This window comes from Mercenaria mercenaria, chromosome 18, assembly GCF_021730395.1.
Source record: "Mercenaria mercenaria strain notata chromosome 18, MADL_Memer_1, whole genome shotgun sequence".
In the NCBI taxonomy this organism is placed as follows: domain Eukaryota; kingdom Metazoa; phylum Mollusca; class Bivalvia; order Venerida; family Veneridae; genus Mercenaria; species Mercenaria mercenaria.
The window spans coordinates 38,563,580-38,580,013 of NC_069378.1; the positions used below are offsets into that span (position 1 = coordinate 38,563,580).

The 16,434-nt window shown below is 36.4% G+C and overlaps 1 protein-coding gene across 3 annotated transcripts in view; it reads left to right on the forward strand.

Annotated features, from left to right (window-relative positions):
* The window catches only part of LOC123539137 (inversin-like), a 223,521-nt gene that overhangs the window by 32,728 nt on the left and 174,359 nt on the right, over positions 1-16,434 (forward strand). For all 3 annotated transcript variants that reach the window (XM_045323631.2, XM_045323630.2, XM_045323629.2), the window contains exons 4-6: positions 1,816-1,988; positions 12,260-12,433; positions 15,904-15,969. In XM_045323631.2, the coding sequence (XP_045179566.1) occupies positions 1,816-1,988; positions 12,260-12,433; positions 15,904-15,969 (413 nt within the window). The remainder of the gene's footprint in view (positions 1-1,815; positions 1,989-12,259; positions 12,434-15,903; positions 15,970-16,434) is intronic.

Sequence of the window (16,434 nt, forward strand, 5' to 3'; positions counted from 1 at the left end):
TGTAATTACAACGAAAAATTAATTGAAATAGACAATATGCCTGAACACCAGGTTTTAACTGTATTTATTTATAGATCTACTAGTTTCAGTTTTCTATGAACCTTCATCAGGATGTAATTTAAAGATTGTAGTTATTCAAAATATACATCAATTGATCATAAAATAAATATAATGTAGTCACACATTTAGTGACAAATTAATAAATTTGAATATACTTTTGTGTTTAACCAATGGCTGTGAATCTTGATTGTGGACTTAGTTCATTATAAATGAGTAAAATGTCATGTTTGGACATAGAATTATGTTTCTTATATCCAAGTTTTCTCTATATCTGAGTTTGTTATATCCATTTGTTTTTCATATGAAATATGTAGGGGGAAAATTTGGCCAGAAAAATGAGTCCCTTATAACAGAGATTTCCTTATAATTGAGTTACCTACAAGTGAATTTTCCTGTATTGGTATAGCGGTACTGACAACCTTACCTTTCAAATATTTGATGTATTATGCCCCTGACAGAATATAGAGTCATTGCATCTGTTAGTACGGCTAATTTAAACTCTATGTCTCACCTAGATCTTTTATTCAAATTAAGGGATTCCAATGAAACATGAAACAAATGTTACACATGATGAGATGTTTTAATTAAAAATGTAAATGCTCTAAACTTAACCTTAATCTTACCCAGTTTGCGGGACATTCCATTTTAATATAGGTATAATTTTTAAAGATCAATGCCATATCTAACCGCAATTCTTCTGTCATTGACTCTCAAACATTATCATCTGTTCATCAATTTAAGCTGGGCTTACTTGGATAACTTATTTATTGAAACATCATTCACTTGATACCATGATTTGTCAGCTGAACTCCTATTCATATTCATATTATCCTAGGCTATTAATAGTGGACATTCTGATTGGTTAAAAATTGTATAGAATTTTCTGCAGAGAGAAATGATTGATCTGGTTGACAAAGATACAGTAAGTGATTCTGGAGTCCAGTGATCACTGCTATTAATCCTAATAAAGCATTAGATACCAACATCTTAATAAACCATTAGATACCAACATCTTAATAAACCATTAGATACCAACATCCTAATAAACCATTAGATACCAACATCTTAATAAACCATTAGATACCAACATCTTAATAAAGCATTAGATACCAACATCTTAATAAACCATTAGATACCAACATCCTAATAAAGCATTAGATACCAACATCTTAATATTGACAGGAATTTAACTACATTGCACTATCTGTCCATGTAAAAATTGACATTATTAGATATACCTTAAAAATTTAAAATGATCCGACCACCCATGGAAACCTTTAGAAAAAATCATGCTATGGCTTTGATGATCAAACATCAGGGAAATTTATGCTCATTTTATATTCAGTGAACCTGTAAAATTGAAGTTTCCAAAAATATATTTCCCATTTTCCAGAAACAGGTTATGGGAAAATATCATTGATAGCTATTTAATAACATTTTGAGAAAAATCTTTTTTGAACACATATTTTGAAGGCATTTTCATGTATATGTAAACGAGACAAATTTATTTTCTGCAGGGGCTTAATGTTTATATTTACATTAATAGGTAATAAATGATGTGTGTCACAGGTCATACAGAAGATTATATCAGAAATCTTTTAAACTTACCTCAAACTTGTCTCTGTATTCTAAATACTTCCTACTGCACTCATTATAGGAAAACAAACCAATGTACTAATATCTTGATTGAAATAGTGCTGAAAATTAACATTAGATAATTGTTAATGTTTCACTTTTAAAGATACTGTATTTCAGCAAACTCTGGAACTGGCATCATAGATTCTGGAGACCAGTTTGGGAGGACTCCACTCATGTTTTGTGTCCTTGCTGACAGGCTCGAGTGTGCTGAACTTCTCCTGAAAGCAGGGGCTCAAACCAACCAGAGGGACAAAGGAGGTCGTACTGCCCTGCATTGGGCAGCACATAAGGTAGTGTTTAATAATCATAAGTCATTACTATATAGAAATGTGATGTAAAGTGGAAGTAAAACTCCTTTTCTAGAAACTTTATTATTCTTCAATGAAGGTGGAATATTCTTTTTTAGCTCACCTGTCACAAAGTGACAAGGTGAACTTTTGTGATCGCGCAGCATCCGTCGTCTGTGCGTAAACTTTTGCTTGTGACCACTCTAGAGGTCACATTTTTCATGGGGTCTTTATGAAAATTGGTCAGAATGTTCACCTTGATGATATCTAGGTCAAGTTTGAAACTGGGTCACATCCGGTCAAAAACTAGGTCAGTAGGTCTAAAAATAGAAAAACCTTGTGACCTCTCTAGAGGCCATATCTTTCACAAGATCTTCATGAAAATTGGTCAGAATGTTCACCTTGATGATATCTAGGTCAAGTTCGAAACTGGGTCACGTGCCTCCAAAAACTAGGTCAGTAGGTCAAATAATAGAAAAACCTTGTGATCTCTCTAGAGGCCGTATTTTTCATGGGATCTGTATGAAAGTTGGTCTAAATGTTCATCTTGATGATATCTAGGTCTAGTTTGAAACTTGGTCTCGTGCAGTCAAAAACTAAGTCAGTAGACCTAACAATAGAAAAACCTTGTGACATCTCAAGAGGCCACACTTATGAATGGATCTTCATAAAAATTGGTCAGAATGTTCACCTTGATGATATCTAGGTCAAGTTCGAAACTGGGTCACGTGCAATCAATAACTAGATCAGTAGGTCAAATAATAAAAAAACTTTGTGACCTCTCTAGAGGCCATTTTTAGCTCATCTGATTTTTTGAAAAAAAATGATGAGTTATTGTCATCACTTGAGCGGTTGTCGGCGTCGTCGTCGGCGTCTGCGTCGGCGTTGCCTGGTTAAGTTTTATGTTTAGGTCAGCTTTTCTCCTAAACTATCAAAGCTATTGCTTTGAAACTTGGAATACTTGTTCACCATCATAAGCTGACCCTGTATAGCAAGAAACATAACTCCATCTTGCTTTTTGCAAGATTGATGGCCCCTTTTGTACTTAGAAAATATCAGATTTCTTGGTTAAGTTTTATGTTTAGGTCAACTTTTCTCCTAAACTATCAAAGCTTTTGCTTTGAAACTTGGAATACTTGTTCACCATCATAAGCAGACCCTGTACATCAAGAAACATAACTCCATCTTGCTTTTTGCAAGAATTATTGCCCCTTTTGGACTTAGAAAATCAGTTTTCTTGGTTAAGTTTTATGTTTAGGTCAGCTTTTATGCTAAACTATCAAAGCTATTCCTTTAAAACTTGCAACACTTGTTCACCATCATAAGCTGACCCTGTACAGCAAGAAACATAACTCCATCCTGCTTTTTGCAAGATTTATGGCCCCTTTTGGACTTAGAAAATATCAGATTTCTTGGTTAAGTTTTATGTTTAGGTCAACTTTTTCTCTTAAACTATCAAAGCTATTGCTTTGAAACTTGCAACTCTTGTTCACCATCATAAGCTGACCCTGTACAGCAAGCAACATAACTCCATCCTGCTTTTTGCAATAATTATTGCCCCTTTTGGACTTAGAAAAATGGTTGAATATTATGTTTAAGTCAACTTTTCTCATAAACTATCAAAGCTATTGCTTTAAAACTTGCAACAGTTTTTCACCATCATAAGTGGACACTGTACATCAAGAAACATAACTCTATCCTGCTTTTTGCAAGAATGATGGCCCTTTAGACTTAGAAAATCATGGGTAGGACAATATTTCTATTACACAAAAAAAATCAGATGAGCGTCAGCACCCGCAAGGCGGTGCTCTTGTTTTCATTGGATCTGTATGAAAGTTGGTCTAAATGTTCATCTTGATGATATCTAGGTCAGGTTTGAAACTGGGTCTCGTGCAGTCAAAAACAAGGTCAGTAGGTCTAAAAATAGAAAAACCTTGTGACCTCTCCAGAGGCCATACTTATGAATGGATCTTCATAAAGATTAGTCAGAATGTTCATCTTGATGATATCTAGGTCAAGTTCGAAACTGGGTCACATGCCGTCAATAACTAGATCAGTAGGTCAAATAATAAAAAACCTTGTGACCTCTCTAGAGGCCATTTTTTTCATGGGATCTGTATGAAAGTTGGTCTGAATGTTCATCTTGATGATATCTAGGTCAAGTTCGAAACTGGGTCAACTGTGATCAAAAACTAGGTCAGTAGGTCTAAAAATAGAAAAACCTTGTGACCTCTCTAGAGGCCGTACTTTCAAATGGGTCTTCATGAAAATTGGTCAGAATGTTCACCATGATGATATCTAAGTCAAGTTCGAAACTGGGTCACGTGCCATCAATAACTAGGTCAGTAGGTCAAATAATTAAAAAACCTCGTGATCTCTCTAGAGGCCATATTTTTCATGGGACCTTTATGAAAGTTGGTCTGAATGTTCATCTTGATGATATCTAGGTCAAATTCGAAACTGGGTCAAATGCGGTCAAAAACTAGGTCAGTAGGTCTAAAAATAGAAAAACCTTGTGACCTCTCTAGAGGCCATACTTTTGAATGGATCTTCATGAAAATTGGTCAGAATGTTCATCTTAATGATATCTAGGTCAAATTCGAAACTGGGTCACGTTCCATCAATAACTAGGTCAGTAGGTCAAATAATAAAAAACCTTGTGACCTCTCTAGAGGCCATATTTTTCAATGGATCTTCACGAAAATTGGTCAGAATTTTTATCTTGATGATATCTAGGTCAGATTCAAAACTGGGTCACATGAGCTCAAAAAGTAGGTCACTATGTCAAATAATAGAAAAAACGACGTCATACTCAGTTCAAAACTGGGTCATGAGGGGACAGGCGAGCGATTCATGACCGTCATGGTCCTCTTGTTTTTCAAGGTCTGTGAATTGTCAGGGAAATGTTGATAATGGTCAGGGAAAAATGGAATTAGAAAAGTCAGGGAAAAATGTTTAAAATGTTCAGTGGCTATGGCAGTCTTCAAGCAGTAGAGCGGGTGCTTATATTACCGACCACTTAAGCGTGATGTAATATTGTTCAGAAAAAGATTTACTTTTCATAAATATTTTGATTACCATTTGTAAAAATGATTTTCAGTGATGCTTTAATGTATTTATGAACTAAAGGGACCTTTTAGTTACAGAGAGAGAGCAATAAATATCACAGGACTTGGTGTTTGCTATTCCGAACAGTGATTTAGATTCCCAACAAATGTGATTCAAATTCCGAACATTATAGACAATAAGTAATAAAGACATATGATTATCCTTTACTCCTTTAAATAAGTAGCACATTCTTTTTCATAATTTACCTGTACTTCGCGCCTATGATAACTTTTGGCAGAATTGTACCTTTTTCTCAGAAACTTGCCAAACAGTGATTCTTCGCAATATTGAGAACAGAAGCGTTTGGAATCCCTGACTGTGATAAAATATCATCCGAAGTGGATGCTTTTATCAAACTAGATGGAGGCAGTGCACTAACAGAGGAAGCAGGGAAAGAGACTTACGTTGGACTTCAATCGTTGACTACTTTAATGTTTGAAGCAAGTTGTAATGCAACAAAAGTGAAATGCTGTACCATAAAAACACATGCAGATGACAGCCAAGTACTTAATTCAGTAGGTGTGGTAGCAACAGAGGCAGGCTTGGTGCTTGTGGCAGCAGTTAATGCAGCAGTAAACATAACAGGCACAATAGAAACAGAAACAATGGTATACACGGTAAATGATGCAGCAGGTGATGTGGTTGTCCACAACAGTTAACAGGGAACTCGAGATCAAGCGGTTAACGCTGAAGAGCTGACAGAACTTTCTAGTATAACAGGCTGGTACCAGGGCAGATTGAATGTACATGTATAATGCCGAAGCGGGTAATTACGGTAAAACAGCAAAGGACACATGTGACAAAAGGATACTGGATGCAGCGGGAAATGCAAGAAGTAGTGGGTAATTGATTACAGGAGGCTGAACTTGCCGTTATATATCACAGTAGCACTTGATAACACTGCACTGGACATGGCTCTTTGGGTTGGAGTAGAGGCATGTCCATCTGAGTTGTTCTGAGATGCAATAATTAACCTGGTTTAATATTAATTGTTTACTTAACTCTAGCGGGATTAAGAGGGGCAGACTGACTTATAAAAATCTTATATAACTGTTGCTATAGTGCACTCCTTAGCAGGCACCTTTAAAGAATCTTGCAATTGGTTTTTATTTCGTTTTCTTTCCTTTTTATTGTAACAAATTGACCAATATTGGTAATCTGTCAGTCCCGAACAGGATGGCGCAAGATTAATTAAGAGGTGCAAAAATCTTAAATCAAGGGGTTTTGCAATCGTTCGTGAAAAGATTCACTGATCTGAAATTTGCATGTTAATCCGATCACCTTGTCTTCTCTGTTATATGATGTCAGAGCATCATTACCTGCTTAGTGAAATATATGTATTTATATGCTAAAAACGTGTTTATTTACTATTTTGTGTTAAATGAAATGGCCTGATAACCTTAGAAAATTTGTTGCAAAAATTAGCAAACACCTGCACCCCATTCCGCAAGTCAGATGTTTTTTCCAATGATGGAAAATGTGTTGCCAATACAAAATGACTTTTAGACAAAATACGAAGGATATGAGGAAAAGGTGATGGCAATGGCTCATTTTCAAAATAATTTCACATATTTTCCTTCCTTTACCCTCAACCAAAATTGTTCAAGCAATCTGTAAAACTAGGATGAGCAATCTAGGGCAGTCATGGCCGCTTTTTCAAGAACTTTGCCCCCCATTTACTTAGAATTTAAAATTAATTTTGATACTTTTCCACTATAACTTTGTTATAACAGAAAGGATTTAAACTAATTGTTCCATCATGGCAGAAGAACCATAACTCTCATAGGTTTCGGGTTAAAGTTTTGATGCACTTTCACATCATTACTAAATGGATTTTATTCAAGCTTACGTTCCTTATTATCACCCATATCATATGACAGAAGGGCCATAACTCTTGTACTAATATTTCATGAATTATGCACACGTCTTTCATAGAAATTTTGGTGCACTTCACTATATCTTTGTTATTTCTAAACAGATTTGATTAGGACTTAAAAAAGTTCATCCATAGCTTGGTCCTCGTTAATGATACAAGGGTCATAATTCTTGCATAATTATTTCACAAATTATGTCTGCTTTTTAGCTGAACTATTCGAAGAATAGTCTAGCTATTCTACTCACCCTGGCGTCGGCGTCGGCATCGGCGTCACACCTTGGTTATGTTTTTGCATGCAAGTACATACAGCTATCATTTAAAGGCATATAGCTTTGAAACTTATTTATTCTTTTTCTAGGTCAATTACCAACCTCACTGGGTCAAGTTCCATAACTCTAACATGTATTTTGAGCAAATTATGCCCCCTTTTGGACTTAGAAAATTCTGGTTAAAGTTTTACATGCATGTTACTATCTCCAAAACTAATGCAGATATTGAATTGAAACTTCACATGTGTCTTCGGGGTTATAAAACTAGTTGATAGCACCAAGTCCCATAACTCTGACCTTCATTTTGGCCAAATTATGCCCCCTTTTGGACTTAGAAAATTCTGGTTAAAGTTTTGCGTGCAAGTACATACAGCTATTACTAAAGGCATATAGATTTGAAACTTATTTTTCTTTTTCTAGATCAATTACCTACCTCATGGTCAAGTCCATAACTCTGACATGTATTTTGGCCAATTATGCCCCCTTTGGACTAGAAAATCTGGTTAAAGTTTTACATGCAAGTAACTATCTCAAAACTACACAGAATAAAATGAAATTTCACATGTGTCTTCGGGGTTATAAAACTAGTTGATAGCACCAAGTCCCATAACTCTGACATGTATTTTGGCCAAATTATGCCCCCTTTTGGACTTAGAAAATCCTGGTTAAAGTTTTGCGTGCAAGTACATACAGCTATTACCAAAAGGCATATAGCTTTGAAACTTATTTATTCTTTTTCTAGGTCAATTACCAACCTCACTGGGTCAAGTTCCATAACTCTGACATGTATTTTGAGCAAATTATGCCCCCTTTTGGACTTAGAAAGTTTTACATGCAAGTTACTATCTCCAAAACTAATGCAGATATTGAATTGAAACTTAATATGTTTCTTCGGGGTTATAAAACTAGTTGATAGCATCAAGTCCCATAACTCTGATATGTCCCCTTTTGAACTTAAAACTCTTTTGATATTTAACATTTTGGGTAATAATTTCCAGCTTCTGTGACAATATTTCGAAAAGTCGAGCTTGGCTGTCTTACGGACAGCTCTTGTTATTCAGGATTTCAGTTTAAAGTTGATGCTTTTCAGTATATGTGTGTTGTTATACACCCGTTTGAAAAACGGGACGTATTATGGGAACGCCCCTGGCGGGCGGCGTCCACAGACCTTGTCCGGAGCATATCTTCTACATGCATGAAGGGATTTTGATGAAACTTGGCACAGTTGTTCACCATCATGAGACGGAGTGTCATGCGCAAGAACCAGGTCCCTAGGTCTAAGGTCAAGGTCACACTTAGAGGTCAAAGGTCAAATTCAAGAATGACTTTGTCCGGAGCATATCTTCTTCATGCATAGAGGGATTTTGATGAAAGTTGGCACAATTGTTCATCATCATGAGAAGGAGTGTCTTGCGCAAGAATCAGGTCCCTAGGTCTAAGGTCAAGGTCACACGTAGAGGTCAAAGGATACAAGAATGAAAACTTTGTCCGGAACATTTCTTCTTCATGCATAGAGGGATTTTGATATAACTTGGCACAAATGTTCACCACCATGAGGCGGAGTGTCATGTGCAAGAACCAGGTCTCTAGGTCTAAGGTCAAGGTCACACTTAGAGGTCAAAGGATACAAGAATGAAAACCTTGTCCGGAGCATGTCTTCTTCATGCATAGAGGGATTTTGATATAACTTGGCACAAATGTTCTCCACCACGAGACGTAGTGTCATGCGCAAGAACCAGGTCCCTAGGTCTAAGGTCAAGGTCACACTTAGAGGCCAAAGGTCAGATACAAGAATGACTTTGTCCGAAGCATTTCTTCTTCATGCATGGAGGGATTTTGATGTAACTTGACACAATTATACACCATCATGAGACGAAGTGTCATGTGCAGTTCCCTTCTTTCGAATTACTTCCCTTTGTTGTTACTATAAATAGCTTATATTGTAACTTTTTCATTACTAGTCATAGGGAAAAATCGAGACCACTTTTCTGTAGTACAATATGCATGCTACATCCAATTTTGAGGTGTATTTTGACCAGTCTCTACCTGGTAAAGATTTTTGTGAGGACTTACAATTTTTTTTTTTTTTTTTTTAAGATTAACTTCCCTTAGTTGTTACTATAAATAACTTATATTGTAACTTTTTTATAATTGACCGTAGGGAAAAACCAAGACCACTTTTCTGTGGTACAACATAGATGTTACTTTCCAATTTTAGGTGTATTTTAAGGTATCTCTACCTGGTAAGGAGTTTTTTTGTGGACTTAGAAAAACAAAACACTTAGTTATTACTAAACAACCACAAAGTTAAAATTCCATTGCTAGAGTAAAGAAATTTGCTGTGACGGGCGTATATTGTGACATTCTTGCACTCTTGTTATCAAATGGATTTGATTTAAACTTAACGGAGTTTTTCCACATCATCTTTTACATCATACGACACATGGTTCATAACTCTTGTGCAAATATATGTCCCCTTTCTTAGCCCACCATCATCAGATGGTGGGCTATTCAAATCAGTCTGCGTCCATGGTCCGTCAGTCCGTCCGTCCTTCTGTCTGTCTGTTAACAATTTCTCGTTATCGCATCGCCTCAGAAACTACTGGGGGGATTTTGACCAAACTTTGTCAGAATGATGTATTGGTAGCCTAGTTGTGTCCCCCTGAAAATCAGTCTGGTTCAACAATTTATGAGTGAGTTATGGCCCTTTGTTTATTTCTATAATTTACATAGATTTATATAGGGAAAAACTTTGAAAATCTTCTTGTCCAAAACCACAGAGCCTAGGGCTTTGATATTTGGTATGAAGCATCATCTAGTGGTCCTCTACCAAGATGATTCAAATTATTTCCCTGGGGTCAAATATGGCCCCGCCTGGGGGTCACATGTTTTATATAGACTTATATAGGGAAAAACTTTGAAAAACCTCTTGTCCAAAACCACAGGGCCTAGGGCTTTGATATTTTGTATGTGACATCATCTAGTGGTCTTCAACTAAGTTTGTTCAAATTATCCCCCTAGGGTCAAATATGGCCCCGCCCTGGGGGTCATATGGTTTACATAGACTTATATAGGGAAAAACTTTGAAAATCTTCTTGTCCCAACCACAAAGCCTAGGGCTTTGATATTTGTAATGTAGCATCATCTAGTGGTTCTCTACCAAGTTTGTACAAATTATCCCCCTAGGGTCAAATATGGCCCCACCCCGGGGGTCATATGTTTCATATAGACTTATATAGGGAAAAGCTTTTAAAATCTTCTTGTCAATAACTACAACATTCAAATTTGGACCACATGTATATTTTTGAGTGGCAAGATGAACATTGACATGAGTTGACCTTGATTTTGACCTAGTGACCTATTTTCACATTTCTGTAGCTACAGCCTTCAAATTTGGACCACTTGCATAGTTTTGTGCACTGAAAAAAAAACTTTGACCTTGACATTGACCTAGTGACCTACTTTCACATTTTTGAAGGTACAGGCTTCAAATTTGGACCACATGCATAGTTTCATGTTCCAAAATGAAATTTGACCTTGATTTTGACCTAGTGACCTACTTTCACATTTCTCAAGCTACAGCCTTCAAATTTGGACCACATTGAAGTTACAGGCTTCAAATTTGGACAACATGCATAGATTTGTGTTCTGAAGTGAAATTTGACCTTGATTTTGACCTAGTGACCTTCTTTCACATTTCTGTAGCTACAGCCTTCAAATTTAAACCACTTGCATAGTTTTGTGTACCGAAATAAACTTTGACCTTAAGATTGACCTAGTGACCTACTTTCAGATTTCTTAAACTACAGCCTTCAGACTTGATGCACATGCATAGTTTTGTGTACAAAGAACTTTGTCCTTGAAATTGATCTAGTGACCTACTTTCACATTTCTCAAGCTACAGCTTTCGAATTTTTACCACATGCACAGTGTTGTGTACGGAAATGAAAATTTGACCTTGAGCTAGTCAGTAAGCCTTTAAATTTGGAACACTCAAAAATGGCACATTTGTGGGCACCAAGATCACTCTGTGATCTCTTGTACTTATTACAATTTCAGTTAATTTTGATGCTTTTACACATCCACACATATTTCTAAATGGATTTGATTAAGACTTAAAATGGTTGTTCCACTATGCCCCCACACATTTATGTGGGGGTCATATAGCGTTCCTGCTGTCCATACGTATGTCCGGAAATCTTGTTTGTCAGATTCCTCGCACACTATTAGCTTGATTTCCTTTGAACTTTCACAGATCAACAAGATTGATGTGTAGTTGACTGTATTAAGGCAATAATTTTTTCTGTGAATATTTTTACTGCAGATATGGCCCTTTAGTGGAATGCACAGTATGATGGGGCATCTGTGTCCTCTGGACACAATTTCTAGTTATGTAAAGTTGTGGTGCACTTTTTGATTTGCCTAATTTCAGGGAAATATCAGAATGTTACCCTACTACATGTTTTTATGACAAATTTCAGGGAAGTATCAGAATGTTACCCTACTACATGTTTTTATGTTTAATTTCAGGGAAATATCAGAATGTTACCCTACTACATGTTTTTATGTCTAATTTCAGGGAAATATCAGAATGTTACCCCACTACATGTTTTTATGACAAATTTCAGGGAAATATCAGAATGTTACCCCCACTACATGTTTTTATGACAAATTTCAGGGAAATATCAGAATGTTACCCCACTACATGTTTTTATGTCTAATTTCAGGGAAATATCAGAATGTTACCCCACTACATGTTTTTATGATAAATTTCAGGGAAATATCAGAATGTTACTCCACTACATGTTTTTATGTCTAATTTCAGGGGAATATCAGAATGTTACCCCACTACATGTTTTTATGTCTAATTTCAGGGAAATATCAGAATGTTACCCCACTACATGTTTTTATGACAAATTTCAGGGAAATATCAGAATGTTACCCCACTACATGTTTTTATGTTTAATTTCAGGGAAATATCAGAATGTTACCCCACTACATGTTTTTATGTTTAATTTCAGGGAAATGTACGATTATTAAAACTGCTTCTGTCTAAAGGAGCTAACTGCCATGAAAAGGACAATGAAGGCCAGACAGCATTGCATTTATGTACAAGACACAAGTCACCAAAATGCATGACCCTGTTGCTACGGCAGCTATTGCCGGGAGAGATTGATGATCAAGATAGAAATAAGGTAGATTATCCAAATTTTATTTGGCATTTCAACAACACTTGTATGCTCTTGTGAAAAGTTATGATGTAAGGACTACTTTTTAGCTCCACTATTCGGAGAATAGGGGGACTATACTACTCGCCCCGGCATCGGCGTGACCCTTCTAGGTTAAAGTTTTTTGGCAACCTTTGTTTTTTTGTCATATCTTTGTAACTATTGCTTATACCTTACTGTAACTTCACATAAACATTGTCTAGTATGCAAACAAAGTATATGCAGGGGCTGGGCCCATTATACCCAAGGTCAAGGTCACCAAGGTGTTGTACTTAGGTTATTTTTAAGGTTAAAGTTTTTCGGCAACCTTTGTTTTTCTGTCATATCTTTGTTACTATTGCTTATATCTTACTGTAACTTCACATAAACATTGTCCAGTATGTGAACAAAGTATATACAGGGACTGGGCCAGTTTTATTCAAGGTCAAGGTCACCAAGGTCTTATACTTAGGTTATTTTTGAGGTTAAAGTTTTTCGGCAACCTTTGTTTTTCTGTCATAACTTTGTTACTTTTGCTTATACCTTACTGTAAGTTCTCATAAACATTGTCCAGCATACAAACATAGTATATGCAGGGGCTGGGCCCATTATACCCAAGGTCAAGGTCACCAAGGAGTTATACTTGGAATTATTTTCATGTTAATTTTTTTTTGAAAGCTTTATTAATAGACATATCTATGGTGTGTGTGTGTGTTCGGGTTTAACGTCTTTCTCAACAATTTTTCAGTCATATGAACGACGATTACTTTAAAAGATAATGACTTGAAATTAAAAATATTTGTTTATAATCATCATCTGCATGTGTGGTTACATACCCCATAACTCTAATTGTATTTTTGACAGAAATATGCCCCTTTTGTACTTATATTTTTTTTTGCAATCTTTGCTTTCTGGATATTACTTTAATGCCATATAAGATAACGACTTGAAACTTAAAATGTATCTTTATCTCCATCATCTGCATGTGTGGTAACAATCCCCATAACTCTGATTTGTATTTTTGACCAAATTATGCTCCTTTTACACTTAATTTTTTTTAACAAACTTCATTTTCTGGAATATGCACATCCTTTCATTCTGTTGCTATTAAAACAAACTGTCCATACACACACAAAAGTGAGCTGTAAGTGGAGTATGCAATAAATGAGTTTTTTATGAAATTGTTTAAATAGAGTAGCCCGCCCGCTTAGTAGGGAGAGCATTGGTCTACGGATCGCGGGGGCGCGAGTTCGATCCTCTAGCAGGGCCTATGTTCTCCATGAGGATTTGATCAAAGACATTGTGTCTGAAATCATTCGTCCTCCACCTCTGATAATTCATGTGGGGAAGTTCGCAGTTACTTGCAGAGAACAGGTTTGTACTGTACAGAATCCAGGAACACTCCAGTTAGGTTAACTGCCTGCCGTTACATGACTGAAATACTGTTGAAAAATGGCGTTAAACCCAAAACAAACAAACAAAGAAGACATTGAGAACATGCACATTATCTTATTTTGTCTATTTATTCATCTATCTAGCTGCCCTTCTATCAGTCAGAACTGGTTGATTTTGTCATAACTGTTTAAGTACAAGAGAGATTTTCATTAAACTTTGGACATAAATAGAAACCAATACATAGAATATACTTCCATTTTTAGCTCGTTTGAACCTTTGAAGTAGGTTGAACAATTAGTTTAGGTGGATGGTCCAGCATCCCTTGTCTCAAATCCCTTTTCCACAATTTACATGAACACTCTGAAACAAATAGAATTACACCAAACTTGGTCTGTAGCATCCTGGCAAGGTCATCTATCAAATTTATTCAGCTAAGGGAACTTTGGGCCTCTTATGGGCTGCAAGCTAAAAAAGGACCTTTAAACAACTTCTTCTCATAAACAACTAGATGGATCATCATCAAACTTGGTCTGTATTATCAATGTAAGGTCTTCTCAAGTATTTTAACAACTTTTTTCAAGTTGAAAATCTGGTTATTAGATTGGTGATGTCATAAGGCAGATGGATGGATGGTAAGATTGATGGGCGGCATCAAGATTTGATTTCCATTCAGTAACTTTAGTTTTGGGTTGAGATATTGAAATGAAACTAAACTATAGGTAGCTTAAAGTAAGACCAAGGTTAGGATTTAATTTGGGGTCAGTGGAGTCAAGGTCAAGGTCATTGTTGCTAAAAAAGAAAGTTTTTCACTCAATAACTTTGATTGATGGTTTGATTTTAAACTTTGATTGATGGTTCGATTTTAAACTTGGCGTATAAGTAGCTTATGGTAAAACTAAGGCTAGGATTGCATGTTAGGTCAGTGGGGTTGGGTTCAAGGTTAGTACTACTGATTTAATGTGCTTTCCACTGTGGCACAGTGGTCTAGAGCTTTAGGCCAAAACTAACTTTTATGCTGTGGAACAGATGAGTTGAATGACTGAGTAAAATAGTTCAATGAATTAGTCTATTTCTACGGTACCCCTTAAAAGGTGGGTAATTGCAAAATTTTATAAAACAATAAAACATACATTTGCAATAGTGATCTAAATCTACATTATACAATGGACACTTAGAGTTGCCCTTGTCTGTCCATCCGAGCCCACATTTGCATACTTAGATGGCTATAGGAACAATAGGTAACTGTACTTTTTGATGTCATTCATTCCGTAAGCTTTATGTGGTTATTGTACCCCCCCCCCCCCCCCCCAGGGTCGCACTTAGAAGTCAAAGGTTAACAGGGTCTGTTTCGTGTCTGGTCCATAACTCTGCCATCCATAAAGGGATTTTGAAATAGCTTGGCATAAATGTTTACCATTATTAGACGATGTGTCATGTGCAAGACTCGGACCCCAGTAGCTCCAAGATCAAGGTCACACTTAGAAGTTAAGAGGTTAACAGGTGTCCGTTTCATAACTGCCATTCATCAAGAGATTTTGAAATTACATGGCATAAATGTTCCCCATAATGAGACGACGTGTCTTGCGCAAGATCCAGACCTCTAGCTCTAAGGTCAAGTCACACTTAGAGGTAAAAAGTTAACATATTCTGTTTCTTGTCCGGTTCATAACTCTGCCATTGATGAAGGGATTTTAAAATTATTTGGCGGAAATGTTCCCTATAATTAGATGACATTTCATGCACAAGACCCAGATGCCTAGCTTCAAGGTCAAGGTAACACTTACAAGTCAAAGGTTAACATGGTCTTTTTCTTGTCTGGTCCATAACTCTGCCATTCATCAAGGGATTTGAAAATAATTTGACACAAATTTTAACCATATTGAGAAGATGTGTCACGCTTATGACCTGGATCTCTTAGGTCAAGGTCAAGGTCACAAAATGATTCATACCTAAACTATTCTGGCATATTTTGTGCAGACAACTGTAGCATTCTTGGGCGCGCTTCAAGGGACATTTGTCTTTAATAGTGATAGCTCTTGTTGTTTTTTTTTTACATTTTTCAGAGAACCGCATTACATTGGGCAGCTTCCTATGGTAACCTGGAACATGTAAAAATGCTGATAAAACAGGTTTGTACTTCTTCATAGCTGTGTGTCAGAGTTTGCATAAGCTTGTTAATCTTTACCTTGCTATATTTCTGAAGTGAACTAGTCTATTTTTAGCTCACCTGTCACAAAGTGACAAGGTGAGCTTTTGTGATCGCGCGGTGTCCGTCCGTGCGTCAGTGCGTCTGTGCGTCCGTAAACTTTTGCTTGTGACCACTCTAGAGGTCACATTTTTCGTGGGATCTTTATTAAAGTTGGTCAGACTGTTCATCTTGATGATATCTAGGTCAAGTTCGAAACTGGGTCACGTACCATCAAAAACTAGGTCAGTAGGTCTAAAAATAGAAAAACCTTGTGACCTCTCTAGAGGCCATATATTTCACAAGATCTTCATGAAAATTGGTCAGAACGTTCACTGTGATGATATCTAGGTCAAGTTCGAAACTGGGTCACGTGCCATCAAAAACTAGGTCAGTAGGTCAAATAGTA